The sequence below is a fragment of the Macaca mulatta genome, chromosome 1 (genome assembly GCF_049350105.2).
Source record: "Macaca mulatta isolate MMU2019108-1 chromosome 1, T2T-MMU8v2.0, whole genome shotgun sequence".
Classification (NCBI taxonomy): Eukaryota; Metazoa; Chordata; class Mammalia; order Primates; family Cercopithecidae; genus Macaca; species Macaca mulatta.
This window is the reverse complement of record NC_133406.1, coordinates 12,189,539-12,208,255: the sequence shown is the minus strand read 5'-3', so window position 1 is coordinate 12,208,255 and position 18,717 is coordinate 12,189,539. Positions and strand designations below refer to the sequence as shown.

The following is an 18,717-nucleotide window of genomic DNA, read 5'->3' as shown; positions in this document are numbered from 1 at the left end:
AAAATTAGCCAAGGTTGGTGGTGGGCGCCTGTAATCCCAGCTACTCAGGAGGCTGAGGCAGCAGAATCACTTGAACCCAGGAGGCAAAGGTTGTAGTGAGCCAAGATCGCACCACTACACTCCAACCTGGGCAACAGAATGAGACTCCATCTCAAAAAAAAAACAAGAAAGGAATTGGGAATTCGTGTTAGGTCTTTTGGTCTTCATTACAAAGTTTTTAAAATGGTTCTTCATCCTTTTCTTTTTTCTGTCATCCTCACTGTCCTTTTTGTCCTTTTTTTTTTTAAAAAAAAATAATAGATATAATTGGCCTGTCAGGACTCATCACTCCTTCCCTGGATGAAATGATTTTTGTTGCCAAGGAAATGGAGAGATTAGCTATAAAGATTCCATTGTTGATTGGAGGAGCAACCACTTCAAGGTAAGTTATATTAATGAGCTTTGTCCTCACTTCAGATTCTCTCAAATGCCAGTGTTTAAAACAGTGGTAAACCTGTGTTGTTTTGGATTTTCTCTTATGTTTAGTACATTGACTTTTTGTTATATAAACACAAAAATTTTCTGGTGTTCACTTAGGTGAGAGCCAGAATACTTTCAGAGCATGCTATAGGAAACTTTTTTGTGATTTCTATTCTTTGCTTTTTCTTGGATTTCTTTGGCTTGCAATAATCTTTTTCTTAACGCTCTCACTTCCGATTCAGTTCCTGAGAATTATAATGAACTCTTCTTGTGAAATTAAACTGAGTGGAGAAGCTGTGTTTTTTGGCACAAAATCATTACTTGAACTTTTGCCCACACTGTCTTGAAGCAGGTGTCTGATTGAATAATTATAGGTTCCTTTGAAGGAACTCTAACCTTGTAGTAGTTTGGAGACAGAAAGCCCATCTAGCAAGAATGAACTAAGTGGTCACTTTGGGGAGTTGAAAGGGGAGCTTTTTGGGAACCTTTGGGTTAACAACATAAAGAGGTATAAAATGTAAAGATGAGAAAGTTCACATTTGTTCACATGATAATTATTCAGTTTACCAGATTTTTCCTGGGATCATGATCATAGTGATATGTGGTAAGTGCTATGTTAACTGTGGGTGCTAGACCTTTTATGCCACGTACAGTTCACTTTCTCAGGGAGCATTATCATACTGGAGCATTGAACTCAATGGTCCCATAACATCTAGTTTATTTTTCTGATGCAGAAATACAATAAAGATCTGGTTATAGGTATGCCAGAGTTCCTTTTGCACTAGAAACAACTGTACATTCAACCAATTTGTATAGGGTTGTTCAGAGGAACAGAATCAATAGGATATGTTTATATATAGAGAGAGAAAGAGATTTATTTTAAAGAATTAACTCCTGTGATTGTGGAGGCTGGCAAGTCTGAAATCTGCAGGCTGGAGACACAGGTAAGTTGATTTTTTGAGTCTAAAGACAGTCTGGAGGTGGAATTTCTTCTTCCTTGCAGGGCTGGGGAGTGAACAAGAGACCTTAGTCTTGTCTCTTAAAGGCCTTCAGTTGACTGGATGAGGCCCACCTACGTAAGTGGAGGATAATGTGCTTTACTGTAAGTCTACTGATAAATGTTAATCACATCTAAAAAAAATACTTTCACAGTAACATTTAGGTTGTGGTTAACCAAAAAGTGTATACCATGGCCTAGCCAAGTTTATACATGAAATTAACCATCATACCATTTACAATTTGAATGAGTCATCTTCATCAGTAGAAACAGTATGATGTGTCTTTTATCCATTAGCTGTTCTTCATACTTGAAGGATTCGATAGTTTGACTGTCATTGCTAACGTTAGAAAACAGGGTTTGTTTTTCCACAAAGGACTTATGTACCAGGAAATGTGGCAGACTTGGTCTCAAGGGATATGGCCACCCATTAATAATGGGTTTTGATGAGCATGAGCTTGGGTAATTGACGACAAGCTTAGTGAAGAGAATGGTAAGAGGACCTAAGGACTTGTCAGAATGAAAGACTTTAATATCAGTTGTAAAGTAGAATAAATAAGTATTTAAAGGAATATAATTAAAATACGTTACATGTTATGTAAATATGATGCTGGCTTCAAAAAAAGAATCTTTTTATATGGTGGGACACTATACTCAGAAATTTGCTTCTTGTGCAAATTGGAACTTTACCAAATAGTCCATTCTATTGTTTACCATGTAAAAGCTACCAGATTAAAGAAAAAAAACTTTGAGAAGCAACGCGACTAGCCTCTCAAGATACATTATTGGCAAAATTAGCTTGTTAATGATTCTTAACAGTTATAACCTGATACATCAAATTAGAATTAATGAGATAGGAAATCACCAACATCTCTTCAGTTACTGCGAAATATCTATTCTCGTTGTCTGGGAAACCGTAAATGTGTTTGGCCTGAAGGTAGAAAGCTGGGACCGCTGGCCGCCTAAGGTTTCTTTCGACTCTCCAGTGCTTTGTTTCTCTGTGAGCCCTGCCTCTTCTGGTTCTCTTCTCTTCCATACCTGTTGCAGTTTCTGGGAAATTACTTGGAAAATAAGAGCCAGTAGGTAGCACTGCTTCCCGGGGACAATTCCCTTCTACACTGCGGTGCTGGAACAGCCTTTGGAAAACAGAGTCCCGTGTAACCTCCAAGCACTTCAGTGTAGAATTTCCCAGTTCTGACTCCATTCTTATTAGTGACAGTGGAAGAGGTCTTCGATCTGAAGTCTTGCTTTATCAGGCTCTCTTATTTAAGTAAGTGCTTTTACAGAAGTTTAGCAGTTATGCAGAAAAGTACACAAATCATATAGATGTACAACTTGACAAGTTTTTACAAAAGGGAACCCACCCATGTAACCACCTCCAGATCAAAAAATAGAACACTAATGGCACCCTAGGAACCTCACCAGGTTCCTCCACCCAGTCATGCTTTCCAACAAAAGTAACCACTGTTCTTTCTTCTGTCACCATAGATTGGTTTTGCCTGCATTTCAAATTTATGTAAGTGGAGTCAATATTGTATGTGTTCTCCTGTGTCCGGCTTCTTTTGCCCCACATCATGTCTCTGAGTCTCTGAGGTCCCAGCCTTGTTACAATAGTCGTTTGTTTTGTTGTTGTTCTTTTTCAACGTAGTATTCCATTGTATAATGTGCTGTGACTTATTGACTCTTGCTACTGTTGGTGGACATTTGGGGTTTTCCACTTTGGGGCTATCACAAACAATGCTGCTGTGAACACTTATGCTTATAAATTTTGGTGCACATGTATGTGTATTTCTGCCTAGAAGCAGAATTGCCAGATCATAGGATCTGCCTATGATCATCTTCATTAGCTATTGCCACATAGTTCTCCAGAGTAATTGTAGCCGTTTACACTGCCACCAGCAATTGTGAAAGTTTCAGTTATTCCACATCCTTTTCAGTGTTATCCCTCGTCATGGGTGTAGTAATACCTTGCTATGGTTTTCGTTTGCATTTCTCTGCTGAGTAATGATGTTGAACACCTTTTCATTTGTATATTGACCATTTGGATATGCTTTTTAAATATTTTTAAAAATTGGGTATTCTGCTTTATTCTGACTAGTTTGTACACATTCTTTAATTTATAGTAGTTACAAGCCCTTTATCAGAAATACATATGTTGCGAATAGATTTTTTTTAATCTGGCTTGCCTTTTGCTGTCTTAGTGCTGTCTTTGGATGACAGAAGTTCTTAATTTTTATAAAGTCTGATTTATCGGTCTCTTCATATATGGTTAATGCCTTTTGCATCCAAATAAGTAAATCATCTCCTAGGAAAGCCACCTTTGCTAGAAAGCATTCAGGAGTTGAAATGTCTCAGAAACCCATCTAGGAGCCCTTATTATTTCCTACAAACCAGTGGAGGACTTAGCAGTAGCTCATTAGCTCAGGACTTCATGTTTTCATGAAAACATCGCTGAGGGGAAATGACCCTATGGCTTTTCCAGACATCAGTGACTTGCAGTAGCATGAGTAGAACCGAAACTGTACCCCCAGTACACTCGAAATGAAGGCTAAGGCCGCCTAGTGCAGGAGTGTCCCGTCTTTTGGTTTCCCCGGGCCACATTGGAAAAAGAATTGTTTCAGGCCACACATAAAATACGCTAACACTAACGATAACTAATGAACTAAAAAAAAAACTGCAAAAAATCTCATAATGTTTTAAGAAAGTTTACGAATTTGTGTTGGGCCTCATTCAAAGCTTTCCTGGGCTGCATGTTGGACAAGCTTAGTCTAGTGAATGAATCGACATTTGGAGAGATTGAAAGAGTTAAATAGATTTGGGATCTTTGGTCCCTGAGCATACACTAGGCATAAAACAGGAGGGTCTCAGAAGGCCATGGAGTTCATTCATCTGCCCCAGGGCCATGGTCTGGCCCCCCTGCCACTCCGTACCCCAGCCTTCCCGGTCCGAAAGATGGCTCTTGACTCACTGGCTTATGCATGAATGCCCATCTTCCAGCTCAGTTCTCATAGCCTAAGGCTTTGTAGTCCTTTGCTTCCTGTTTACGAGTGGAGATACTGTTAGGAAGATGGAACAGATGAAGTGTTACTGGTTTTGTCTGTCTTATTATCAGTTTTTAGAGCTTTCCTTGAGAAGCCTGTTAAAAACACACTCATGCATATATTACACCTATAACAGTCTCTTGGTTTTTAAAAATTATCTCAATAATCCACATTTACTAGACCTTGTCAAACAATTCAGAGGAATGTAAAGTACAATTGAGTCTCTCTCTTCCCACCTTCAGCCTCACCTCTAACCCCCATAACCAGTGTGGACACTTCGATGTGTATCTCCCTGTGTTTTTTCTAAATATATAGAAACTTAGATATAGGATTGGTTGGTTATTTGGAAAAGCTTGAGGGTGTTGTTTTTTAAAAATACAATTGCATTAAACATAGTGTTCTGCTACTTTGTTTCTTTCTCATATAGTAGCATATTCTAGATACTATTCCAAACACACATTTTTGTTGAGGGGGAAGAATATGAAAGCACTTGAGGAAGAGTAGTGCTGCTTCTGGGGAGGAGGAGAGGGGAGAAGAGGCGGAAAGCACTGCCCGTCTCGTGGGGACTGCTGCTGGCCGCCCTTCTGAAGGTGGGTGTGGCCAGAGTACACTTCTCCTCCCTCTCCAGGGGTTCTGCATTAACCACTGTGAGGGAGGCTGTACACGGTTTCAGTTTCCACTTTAATAGTAGCAGATCTGCAGCCTATCCTGTTGCTGTAAACATCCAGTCATCACAGGGCAGTTTGTTTTGCTCTTCTGTTAATTAGGCAATTTTAAGAATGAAAGGGTGTTTCTTCCTAATACCAACATTTTCAGGTTTGGTAATAGGGATTTGGGGCAGAAATAATCTTAAATATTAAAAGTAAAATATTGGCCAGGTGCAGTGGCTTATGCCTGTAATCCCAGCACTTTGGGAAGCTGAGGCAGGTGCATCATGAGGTCAGGCGATCGAGACCACCCTGGCTAACACAATGAAACCCCGTCTCTACTAAAAAAAATAGAAAAAAATTATCCGGGTATGATGGCGGACACCTGTAGTCCCAGCTACTCAGGAGGCTGAGGCAGGAGAATGGTGTGAACCTGGGAGGCGGAGCTTGCAGTGAGCCAAGATTGTGCCCCTGCACTCCAGCCTGGGCAACAGAGTGAGACTCTGTCTCAAAAAAAATAAAAAATAAAAAAAAATAAAAAATAAAATAAAATACAGTATTTTTCTTGCTTCTGCCTCTCTGAATTATTCTGTGTGGAATTTCGGGTTTGGGGTTCCATTCTGCAAGTACAAGGTGGGATTGGGGCCGAGGAGTGTTGATGTCTCCCATGAACAGGGGAGCAGCTGCTAGACAGCCATGTCCTGTGTCCTCTGCCTGGTTCCTGGTTCCTTAGGGGCCCTGGCTGCTATCCCAGTTCATTTGGAGGAGGGAACTCAACCTGACCTTGATGACAGCAGTGTGATTTCCTGGGCCTGGTTACCTCCCTTAAGTCACACGGGCTGCTAATGAGCACCAGTTCATGCACGGGCTCAGTCCCTTGTTAACAGAGCTGAGGACAAAGTCTTTCTCATTTTTGCCACAGACTTCTGCAGAGCCTGGGCTAGGTTTCCCATCTTAGGGTAGGGAAAAAGTCATTCATGTTTTACAAGGGAAATTTGAAGTTCAGTATTTGTAGGTAAGCACCTTGAAATGTTTCTCTGGAAAGCACTGTAGAAATGCATTATCTCTAATGGCTCTGAACAAGAATTGTATAGGAACTGTCAGTGCTGATGGATATATTTTCTTTCTGACCCTTCTTTTTAGAACCCACACAGCGGTTAAAATAGCTCCAAGATACAGTGCGCCTGTAATCCACGTCCTGGATGCGTCCAAGAGTGTCGTGGTGGTAAGTGGGTGACCTTACATTTTATTCCAGATGTGTTGGAAAGAGTGCATTACAAGTAAGGGTATAGCTTAAGATCTATTCATTTTTATTCAGTTCTACTAAATAAAGGTCAAAGAGCAGCCTGAGGCTTATGGTGTGCCTCTGCAGTGACTGCCTTGCTGGAAGGAGGTCCAGGTGACCATGTCCTGTACTTTCAAAGACAGTTACAGAACTGAGCAGCAGACAGGTAGACAGCCTGGCACCAAGACACCTTTGACCTGGACACCAGCCAGCCAAAGATTTCACCCACTCACAAACATGAATAGATATTTACTTGACTGTCTAAAAGAATGTTGGATTTTTAAATGACCTTTTTCCAGATAGAAAAACAAACTTGAAAGTGTCCTCATTGACCCTACCCAAAGACAGAAAAACATCTTCTAGATATTTAAAACCCAGGACAGTGGTTTCTGCTTCTCAGTCAACATCATAAACAATTAGCCCACGTTCTGCTTTTCTTTTTCGGTGAAGCCTAATATTCTATCTTGTTACAGGTTTCATTGTTTTCACTGAATAATGGGCTATAACCGCTGGGGGGCACCTGAGAGACCTTGTGGTCCAGTGGTTTCCAAATCGATTTCAGCCACAGAATATTTGTCTGTTAAGTGATGTCTTACCTGGAAATTCAATGTGGCAGAATTTCCAAGTAAGACATCACTTACCATCACATCCCGCTCCTAGTGTTCATCAAAAGAGCACAGTTTGAGAACCACAGATCTAGTCTAGCCTTCACATTTTACAGGCGAGGAAGGTTACTGAGGTGGCCTGGTGATTTGCGAGACATCCAGTGATGCCACGGGACCTGACCACATTTCCTGAGCTATCTTCCAAGGAAATTATTTCAGATCTGTGAATTTATTTACATGAAAGTTATATAATAATCACTAACATTATTGAAAACGTGTAGTGTGCCAGATACTGAGCTAAGTGCTTTATATGGATTTTATTTAATCCTCAGGCTGACCTCATGAGGTGGATATTTTTATTGTCCCCATTTTAGAGATCAGGAGACAAAAGAATAAAGAGATTAGGAACTCTACTGAGACCACTCATCTGCCAAGTGGCAGGTGTGGGATTTGAATGCAGGTTATCTTACTCTGTTAAATTAAACTTGTTTCCCATTAATACTTAACAATTAGCCTTTATTAAAAAAAAGTAACTCAGTCTGGGATCATAAAATTGCAATTTTTTATTTGCCATTGTTGTAGACAAATATGCAAATAAGCTATATTTCTGCAACTCCATTTTAAAACAATGTTTATTTCTTATTCTTGGATTGTGCTCCATAGGAGCTTATGTCAGGTTCATGGGCCTCTTTTTAACACTTGTCATCATTTTCAAACACTGATGCATAGCCTTGAATAGTTTCCATTCAGAGGCAAGACTTTTGGATCCATTTAGTTGCACAGTGCCAACTTTTCCTCTACAGGCAGGGGAAAGAATCAGCCCTTTGATTCCATGTTTGGAGGATAAGCTCCTTCACCTTTTTTTTTTTTTTTTTTTTTTTTGTGTGTGTGTGTGTGTGCGACGGAGTGTTGCTCTGTTGCCCAGGCTGGAGTGCAGTGGCGCGATCTTGGCTCACTGCAACCTACGCCTCCCAGATTCAAGCCATTCTTCTGTCTCAGCCTCGCAAGTTGCTGGGATTACAGGTGTGCGCCACCACTCCCGGCTAATTTTTTTGTATTTTTAGTAGAGACAGGGTTTCACCATGTTGGCCAGGCTGGTCTTGAACTCCTGACCTCAAGTGATCCACCTGCCTTGGCCTCCCAAAGTGCTGGGATTACAGGCGTGAGCCACTGCGCCCAGCCTGCTTCACCATCTTGAAGAACTAGAGCAGTGGGGGCCTTGCTGAAAGCCAGGCAGGGAATGAGGAGTGGGTGTTTGTGCTCTTTACAGTTTGGTCCAGCCACGCAGCCAGCAGTGGTTAGCTCCTCCCATGTACAAAGAAACGACCACGTTTTGAAATTACTCAAACGTAAGTCAGATGATAAATCATGTGGGTAACTGCTAGTGACACTTCAGGAGCCAGTGGTATAATTTGTTTCAGTTGGTTATGGGCTCATTGGCCTAGGCTCTTTTGATCTAACTGAAATGAACATGGAACAGGATCACATTTTAGCAGCTGTCTCATGTATTTGGAAGATTCCAAAAAAATGTAGCAAATACTTAATGGTTGGAGATTTAGACCTGAGGATTCCCCCTTGCTTTCTTTTTTCTTCTTTAATAAAAAACGAGGTGCAATATTTTATTCTTTTTAAATTATAAAATATCTTTTCAATTTATTTGCTCTTATTGTGTGGCTGTTGCCATGAAATACAATTTTTAAAAATGAAGGAAAATATAAACTGCGATATGTCCCAGTGGTTGGCATGAAAACACATGATGGATTTGATTTTTTGGTGGAAGGATCATGTAGGTTAGCCCACTTATTGACCATGAACTTGTTTCCATCAAGTAAGTCAGACCGGGCCAGAAGGGGCCTGCCACTGTGGCTCTGGGAGCAGCGGGCTCCATGGGGCTGTGCAAGGTGCCAGCAAACTGCAGTGGTATGTTCTGTCTACCCAGTAGCACCAGCATTAGGGGGTCGTAGATTTCTCTGGATGTCAGGGACATCTGGTTTTGCTCTCTCAGGGTGTATAATCTGGCAAAATGCAAGAGGGTTTTAAAACATTGGTTACATATACTTCAGGGAGTTCAGAGTAGACATTCCCTTCTTGTTTCATTGGGCTGTGCTGGGTTTCCTAAACGAGGACTCCATTGAGGTGAGTTTAATGTAAGGCTGGGAAATACTTTGTGGTGTGAACACTATTTGGGAATCTATTTTTGGCCTGCCACAATGGCCTTTTCTGATTGTATTCCTGAATGAGGTGATTTTGTTTTATACTAACTCATAGGTGATTAAATTGTTATTAGAGATACTTAGAAAACCCACGTAGAGTTACAGACTTTTAAAGCTGATAGGCACTTTAGCCATCATTCAGTCTAACTTCCTTAAGTTCAGATGAAGATGTTGAAATTTCTTGCCGTTTTGTGTATTAGATAATCATGCTGGAGAATGCAGGGATGGGGTAGTGCTATGTTTATTTTTCAACTGATGTGATCAGTAGTTGCCATTTCTTCTTTCTATGTAATTTAATTTTGTGCTTTGATGGTAGCTCTTCTATCAACTTGATAATCATAGTAACAAATGATATTTAGCTGATCCTGGTTTTACAATTTAATGAGTAGACTCACATTTTCTCAGATTATTGGTTTCCTTTCCAATTTTAGCAGAAAGTCACAGTGGACTATGAAGATTACCCTCGTTCCCTCAGCAAACATTTAGTGCGAATGCACCTCCAGACACTGGGCTAGGCACCAGGGCATGAAGGTGGTGAATGTGTGATTGCAGCTCTCATAGGGCTCTCTAGTAAGGGAAGTGGATATATAAATTTGATACTAAAAGGCTTTGGAAAGTGCAGTAGTAGATGAATGGAATATTTTTGAAACATTGGGTTGGGGGTTACTTAACCCAGAGGGTTCCCAAGACTGCCTTCAGGTTCCAAGTTTCACTAGAAGGACACAAAGAACCCAGAAACACTGCTATGACCATAGTTTATTATTGTGAAAGGATGTAGGTAAAATCAGGAAAGGCAAAAGCACATAGGATGGAATGCAGGAGAGACCAGGTACAGACTTGCAGGAGTCGTCTCCCCATAGAGTGATCCGGATGGTGCTTATTGCTTCCACTAATGATGTGTGACAACATGTAAGGAGCCTTGCCAACCCAGAAGCTTACCTGAACCTTCATGTCCTGGGTTTTTGTTGGGGTTTGGTCACATAGGCCCAGAATGCCCGTGTGTGTAGCCTTAATTGCTCAGTCTTCAATCCCTGCAGAGGTCAAACATAAGCATGAGCTCCGGTCCCCCACCATAAATCAGACTGTTAGCATAAATGATCTGACATGGCCCAGGGTGCCAGGCACGCAGTGACTCTCTTATCAGACAGGCTATCCCAAGGGTTTAGAGTTTGTCTCCCAGAAACCAGGCAAGGGCCAGGCCTTTCTTTGGCTTGTGCAGGGTTTGAACATCCCAAGGCCACTGAGTTTACCCTTTCCTGCATACCAGGCAGGAATTAGCATAGTTGGTGAAGGGAGAAGAAATGAGGTTAAGGAAGCCTTCCTGAAGGAGGTGTTATCAGAGTTGACCATTACTGCACCAGTTTTATCATCTTTTGCTCATCTATGGTTATCTTACATTTTCAGTGTTCTCAGCTGTTAGATGAAAATCTAAAGGATGAATACTTTGAGGAAATCATGGAAGAATATGAAGATATTAGACAGGACCATTATGAGTCTCTCAAGGTAAGTGGTAGAAACAGATCTTCGCTTGTGTTTAATGTGACTAGTTTTTATCATCCTACTTTTTAATGTGACTTCTTAAAATGGTTTTGAGGAGAATAAAAGGCTTGGCATCATTTTAGAGAATTTCTGTCTTCTAGTTCAAATCAGAGGTCTTCAGTGTCTGAGTTCCCAAATAATTTTTGGTTATATTAAAATGAATTTTATTTATTCAGCCAAACATTTATTGGGTACCCAGTAGGTGTTAGGGGCTGCTGTGCTAGATACCAGAGCTTCGGTAATGAATAAAACATGAGTTCGTACTCAGCAGGGAAACAGGCGCTGAAACAGTTTACTGAAATGACTCCCACAGATCCCCATTCTTGAGGAGCTAATGGAAGAAAATGGAGACATAAGACAGGACCAGTATAAGCCTCTTTGCCTGACTGTCCAACACTGACTGTACAGAATGATGTTTCAAGAACTGTCCCTCTCTTGATAAGCTTCAGGGAGTCCATGGAGAACAGGCATAATTATGCTTTAGAAGTCACTGAAATATTTATTTCTGGTTATTTGCCTTATGGGCTTTGGTGGGAGCATTTTGGGAGTTGCTAGGCAAGTGAAATGAGATCAACAGCACGAAGAAAACATGCTGTTTTGCTTCTGAGGTGCTGGCTAGATGCAGTGGTTGGCTTTTTTCTCTCCTTAGGTTTGCCCACAGTGGACAGTTTCTTTAATTCTACCTTCTGGTCCTCAGGGTGGGCCATGGAAGGCCAGTTAACAGCTGGCCTCAGGTGTTCTAAAAGTACAGGTGGGACACCTCCCTAGTACCTCAGGTTCAGGCCGCAGAGCCAGGCTCATATTTACATATCAGTAGTTAATGGATGCTTATTGAATCTTTACTCTCTATTATTCTGGTGCCAATGTGAAACCGACTGGATAGAAAAGGAAGAGCTTTTTAGGGTAAGGATTCTCATGAACAAGAGCTTTTGCCTTTTTGCAAAGCTTACATACTGGCCGCCTTGGACATGTTTTCATAGTAGCTGTAGAAAAGCTAACAGTCTCTAACTAATTTTTCTTTGTTTTTTAACAGGAGAGGAGATACTTACCCTTAAGTCAAGCCAGAAAAAGTGGTTTCCAAATGGATTGGCTGTCTGAACCTCACCCAGGTCTGTTTGGCTGTGGACTAGAGAAAGACTGGGTGTGGTAACTGACAATGTGCTGAGGAGATATATGCATTTACTTGGCTACAAAATCAAACCAGCAGCTAACAACCCTCAACTGTGTCTAATGCTGATGAGTGACTGAAGAACGGAAAGAAAGAGAATAGGTGCCATTTATGGAGCAGGTGTTGTGTGCCAGACACCATCCTGAGATGGACTCATAGTAGCTCTCTGAGTCCTTCAGACGACTCCGTAATGGACATGGGAATTATCCACATTTTAATTTGAAGAAACTGAGTTTTGGGTGGAAACTTGAAAGGTTACTAGGAATCTGTCTCTGGTCTGTCTTCTAAAGCCATGCTCTTTCCTCTGTGCTGTGCTTGAGTTGGTCTCTGTCTCCTTGAAGGAAGTTCTGTGGAAACCTGCCTGGTGGTACTGTCACCCGAGGTGGCCTGGGTCTCTCACAGGCCCAAGGGCAGATGTGAAGTGCCTAAAATGGGAAACGCCTTTGCATTCACACATCTTTAAAACGCTGCAGCAAAGCAGGATCCTCTGTTTCTTGCTTTCTCTCTCTTCCTCTCTCTGGATTTTTCACTCTCTTTTTATTTCTTTTATTTGGTTTCTTCCTTTTTTCAATTTCTAGCCACCTTTCTTGCCTCATATAGGTGTTCACAAGGGAATAAAATATGTAAGATGTTTTGACAGGCGCAGAGAGGCGTGAGACACAAATGCAAAACCAAGACAGAGTGAGCAGGGGTTATATTAATTGAATCCATATTTCCAAGGTAATGCCTCAAATCAGCTTTCATTGCTCACGACATCTGTGTTCTACACATGCTTGGCAGAGTTGAGCGGATTAAATTGGAAATGTAGGTGTGCTTGGTTCTAATTTCATCCCTGCTGAGTTCAGCGTGGTTTGGTGGAAAGAATGCCATATTGGGAGCCGGGAGGCCGGGGTTCTCATCCCAATGTGGCTCTTGGCTCTGACTCACGGAGTGACCTTGAGCAGCTTGCTTTCACATTTGACAGTTTCTACCGTGTGAAAAAAGGAGTTACTTTTTGGAAATGTTGTAAGGGTAAAATACTCTCTGAAAACCTTTGAAAAACTATAAATTGCTATATATAGTTCAGGCTCCGATTATTTGCTCTGTATCTTTCCCTGTGAAATTGGAATAATAACACAAGGGCAAGTCTGTTTGGATCAAGTCAAACATCCAAAACATATTTTGCTGGAAATACGCTCCCAAGGCCATAGCACCTGGCAGCAGTTGGGATGCTTTTTTAGTGGCCGCTTTAACCTCTGGCATGGGGCTACTGCAGGGCCCGTCCTGCTGCCCGAGGGCCATGGGGCCTTGAGGCCTGGCCCTCTGAAATATACCTGAGGACAGCCTGTCTTAGGGTAGTTGCAGGAAGTTGATAGGAGATAAAAGAGGGTCTTCTTTTAAGGCCCTGATGGTAAAACCTCAAACATTTCTTAAACTCTGGAAGACAAGGTTGGTCAAGAGAGAGTCCATAGTGGCTCTGCGGCAGCACGTTCTCGCTGCCTTCCCAGGTGAGAGGACACTTGAATCAAGGGTCTATCTGTAGATTCCTTTTAGTTTCTCTACTAAGGGGACCATAAAGACTTTATTGCCAACAAACCAACATAATAGGATATTTCCAAAGAAGGGAATGTCCTGTGTAGTAGAAGGATGATGAGGAACAAATGGGAAAAGGCTACTGTGAACAAGTATGAAAAGGTAGAGATTTCCAGACAGAATTAAGAAGTCAAATGAGAGAAAAATAGAAGCTTCTGTGTTCTCCCAGAGCCCCTGAGATTAGTAGAGTAGGAAGTTCTCCGATCCCTGGTTACAAATCAGAAAGTAGAGAGACAGGAAGGCTCAGATAATGGCAGTGGGGCCAACACCTTACATTCCAGCCTGATCCTGCCATGTCAGACCGGAGTCCGAGGTGCAGACCACACCATGGGCTGGAGGGCAGGTGGCAGTGCTGCTCTGCCTGCCCCAGAAAGCCCAGCAGCACCATCTGTCTCTGAAGTCTTCACCATTATTTAAATTATGATATATTTTAGACTCATCAGGAGGTATGAAGAACAATATATTAACATCCATGTTTACCTACTAGCCAGCTTAAGACATAACCTACCATCTGATTTTTTAAAAATGAAACAATACAGAGTGAACAGAGGTTATATTAATTGAATCCATATTTCCAAGGTAATAAATCAGCTTTTCCTTGCTCATACATCTGTGCTACACACGTGCTTGGCAGAGTGGAGGATTATGTATTGAAGAATATGTATGGGAAGTCCCACATGTGTCCCTTCCGCCCCTGCAGAAAGCACAGCAGTCCTGAATTTGGGACTTCATTTGCCTGTATTTTGACTGGGCATATGTATCAGTAGGCAATCTAGATAATTGTTTCCGGTTTTGAAACTTTACATAAGTGGCTTACTCTCCATGTCTCTCTGGAGTGTTCTTCACGTTCACCTTGTCTTCATTTGTATAAGTGAGGATTAACCCGTCTTGTCTTTCCTTCTTGGGTGGGGGGTGGGGATGCAAGGGTTGAGGGAACAGTTTCCAAGGGTGGTGTAGTCAGCTGCATGTGAAGAATAGTTTTATTTAAGACTCAGTGCAGAATTACTCCTTCTCCACGATAATTTAAAGTTCCCCTCTTTGTAAAACAACTCCTACGGGTGACAGGAGGGAGGCAGAGCGTGGGAGTTGGCAGAGCAGTGAGGAGCTGGCAGGGAGGCCTCCATCAGGCAGGGTGCCAGCATCAGCATTGACAACCATATTTCTCTCCTGTAGTGAAGCCCACGTTTATTGGGACCCAGGTCTTTGAAGACTATGACCTGCAGAAGCTGGTGGACTACATTGACTGGAAGCCTTTCTTTGATGTCTGGCAGCTCCGGGGCAAGTACCCGAATCGAGGCTTCCCCAAGATATTTAATGACAAAACAGTAGGTTAGTGCAGTATGTCCTTCCTTTCTGCCTCTGATGTTCAAGATGTGGGATTGTGACTTTGAAGACCAGAATCGGTGAGGAGCAGCAGATTTGGATTGTGCAGATTACAGCTGCTTTCATATTGCTCACCTGCCCAACTTTTTAATGTTTTCAAACTGCTAGATTGGTCCTTATTGTATCAGCTAAATTTGGTATCTACTTTATTCTTTTAATACATGTTTATTGACGTCAGTTACTTGTTGGGCACTAGGGATGAATGGAAGACAACAAAATCCCTGCCGTCTAGCACCCGACTAGCTGGCACAGCCAATAGTAATGGGCCCTGCCTGGGCTCCTGTGGACACAAGAGGAGACAGAGCTCAGACTGGGCGGTCAGGGCAGGCTTCCTGGACGAGGTGGTGTTTGAACTGTTTTTGAGGATTCAGTGGGAGTTGCCGTGGCTGGGACTGTGGATGTGATATGGTGTTGAAGAAGAGGACATTCCAGGTAGAGGAGACAGTGTGAGAAGGCATAGGCACATGTGCCTGTTTGGGGAATTGCAAGGAGCCCATTGTGCTTGGAGCATTGGGGAGGGAATGGGAATTTGGGGTGTAAACTAGAGAAGTAGGTGAGGTGATAAATTACTACCCCCCACTTCTCACTTCTAGCCTCATCCCAAAATCCACCAACAGAGACACAGAATCCAAATGCAAAGCCATTCAAAGGATCAGGTAGTAGCCAGATCAGAGCAATAGGGAGGGGTAGGCTCACAGAAGCATGGGATTAGGGCTGAGAGGAGCCTAGAAACCAAATTATTGCCAAGTTTCCCATGGGGGGTGGGCCTGGGTGTAGGTGTTAGGATGCTGAGACTCAGGAGCTCTCAGGTAGCCAGGAACGTGATGGTGGGCAAGGGGCTTCTCAATGTGCTGCCTGCCCCTGAATGGTGGGCAAGGGGCTTCTCAATGTGCTGCCTGCACCTGGACAGGTGAGCTGTCCAGGGGCCGTAGGGCAGGCTTCTCACCATGGGCAGGATGGCCCAGTCTCACAGACAACAGAAACCGAGAGGGTGTCCTAGGAGCCTGGCTCGCACTGCAGGTCCGGGAGCAGGCCAGCCAGGTGGAGCACTGAAGGCACGTGTGAGGGTTTGGGCCATACTTCACCCCTTACCACTGACGTTCCCTGTTCATATACAATTCCACTGACTTCACAGTGACCTCTAGGGGACAAGGCCTGTGCCTTGTATGCACCGTGCCTTGTATTCCGTGGTGTCTGAGCCTGGATGCATACAGTAACAATTTACTGAGGCTGAATGCATATGGTAAGGATGTAGCTGTCCTTTTTTTAACACTTCATGGTACTGTTTAAGGCCCCAAATATAAGAATCCCTTCAGATGTTGTTATGTTCAAAATATCAATTGTTATGAATTATATTGTGGTTGGGATTAAAAGCACCACAGAATATGAGGCACGGGTCATGTCTCCCAGAGGTCACTGTGAAGTCGGTGGAGCTGTACATGCACGAGGAACGTCAGCGAGTGAGGAATCTGGCCTGCTTTTTCTCGTCCCCTCTGACAGAATGCTTTGGGGACCCCCAACTTTGGCTCTCTGCTTTTTGTCCAGTGGAAAACTTCAGTGGCTTGAACTGGGAGAAGCAGACTGTGGGAGCTGCACTTAGCAGGAACCACAAAACCCTGGCTGTTCCACTTTAAGCTGGGTCAATGGCAAACACCAGAAAGCATTTGAGGAAAATGGAGAAGCCTGAAGAGGGAAGGTGTCTGAGGAGGGGTAATGGCTTTTAAAAGAAGCATTGTTTGATGGTTATTTTCGGCATCTTTAAGTGGATTCTAATTATGTTTTTCTAATAGGTGAAGAGGCCAAAAAAGTCTATGATGATGCCCAAAATATGCTGAACACACTGATTAATCAAAAGAAACTCCAAGCCCGGGGTGTGGTTGGGTTCTGGCCAGCACAGAGTATCCAAGACGACATTCACCTGTACACAGAGAGTGCCGTGCCCCAGGCTGCAGAGCCCATAGCCACCTTCTATGGGTTAAGGCAACAGGTATGGGCGGTATACTGACAGCCAGCACGCTGCTTTCACTTGTGAGTTTAAGCACTAAACAAAATAGCTTTGCATAAATGAGAGTCTGCTTCACCTCCTCCCAGATGACCAGTCTCACGCCTAAGCCCAAGCCATCTGTGAGGACCGGGGAGCGAAGGCACCACCATGGGTGCCAGAGGCATGGGTGTCAGAGGCATGGGTGTCAGGGCATGGGTGCCAGAGGCATGGGTGCCGGGGCATGGGTGCCAGAGGCATGGGTGCCGGGGCATGGGTGCCAGAGGCATGGGTGCCAGAGGCATGGGTGCCGGGGCATGGGTGCCAGAGGCATGGGTGCCGGGGCATGGGTGCCAGAGGCATGGGTGCCGGGGCATGGGTGCCAGAGGCATGGGTGCCGGGGCATGGGTGCCAGAGGCATGGGTGCCGGGGCATGGGTGCCGGGGCATGGGTGCCAGAGGCATGGGTGCCGGGGCATGGGTGCCAGAGGCATGGGTGCCGGGGCATGGGTGCCAGAGGCATGGGTGTCGGGGCATGGGTGCCAGAGGCATGGGTGTCGGGGCATGGGTGCCGGGGCATGGGTGCCAGAGGCATGGGTGTCGGGGCATGGGTGCCGGGGCATGGGTGCCAGAGGCATGGGTGCCAGAGGCATGGGTGCCGGGGCATGGGTGCCGGGGCATGGGTGCCAGAGGCATGGGTGCCGGGGCATGGGTGCCAGAGGCATGGGTGCCAGAGGCATGGGTGCCAGAGGCAGGGCCACTCAGCAGGAGTGAGGCATTTCACGTCGTGTTCCATGGATGGACGAGGACCACTGCTACTGTCTCAGGTGGTCACACGTCAGGATCTCAGTCTTCTGAGCTTCTGAGGAAAGAGAACACTCACTTGTTCAAAAATATTGGTTAACATCTGTGCATATTATTAAAACAGACTGTCAGGTGGTTCCCCTTGAAAGGGGAAGACGAGTGGAAACAAGCATTTGCAGAATGTACAGCGGGTGCCAGGTGCGTAGTAAGATGCTTGATGGTCATCCTTTTAATTTCCATACAGCCGTGTTAGGCAGATTAAGTTTCTGTTTTACAGAGGAGAAGATGAAGGCTGCTAGAGATTGTGCTGAGTCCCCCAGTAGAGAGGGGAGAGCCCAGCCTGTACACACCCCTAGGGGCTGTTCTTTGACTGTGCTGACTTCTTTTCTTTTGAGTGGTGAGAACAGACTCTTCCAGCAACTTCTCTCTCATCCCCGCCACCTTTGAAAAGGCAGATATCATATGCATGTCCCTTTAGCTGCTGTAAAAAAGAGTGTCTTAATCAAGAATTGGAGCCAGAATTCGCCAGTCATTAACATTTTTAATAATTTGCAGTAAATTATTATTTGTTTTACTGCCATTTTCAGTCATTCAAAAATAATAGTGTTGGCTGGACACAGTGGCTCACACCTGTAATCCCAGCACTTTGAGAGGCCGAGGTGGGAGCATTGCTTGAGCCCAGAAGTGTGAGACCAGCCCGGGCAAGACGGCAAGACCCTGCCTCTACAAAACAAATTTTAAAATGAGCCGTGCATTGGGAGTGTGTGCCTGCACTCCTTCAGCCAGCTACTCGGGAGGATGAGGCGGGAGGATCACTTGAGTCCAGTGATCATGCCACTGTACTCCAACCTGGGCAACAGAGCAAGACCCTGTCTCTAAAAAACAAGCAAACACAAAAGATAGTGGCGCAATTTAATCCCAACCACAATATAATTCATAATCATAGAAATTTTGACCATAACAGCAGCTGAAGGGATTCTTAAATTTGGGGCCTTAAACAGTACCATGAAGAGTTAAACAAGGA

General features: G+C 43.8%; 1 protein-coding gene across 5 annotated transcripts in view; it reads left to right on the top strand.

The window, feature by feature from the left end:
- Positions 1-18,717, top strand: part of MTR (5-methyltetrahydrofolate-homocysteine methyltransferase) — a 107,852-nt gene that overhangs the window by 81,460 nt on the left and 7,675 nt on the right. For 3 of the 5 annotated variants that reach the window (XM_015127036.3, XM_015127034.3, XM_077998312.1), the window contains 6 exons: positions 301-421; positions 6,288-6,369; positions 10,652-10,750; positions 11,820-11,895; positions 14,700-14,855; positions 16,700-16,896. In XM_015127036.3, the coding sequence (XP_014982522.2) occupies positions 301-421; positions 6,288-6,369; positions 10,652-10,750; positions 11,820-11,895; positions 14,700-14,855; positions 16,700-16,896 (731 nt within the window). The remainder of the gene's footprint in view (positions 1-300; positions 422-6,287; positions 6,370-10,651; positions 10,751-11,819; positions 11,896-14,699; positions 14,856-16,699; positions 16,897-18,717) is intronic. The other 2 variants (XM_077998301.1, XM_015127046.3) reach the window with 1 other exon arrangement.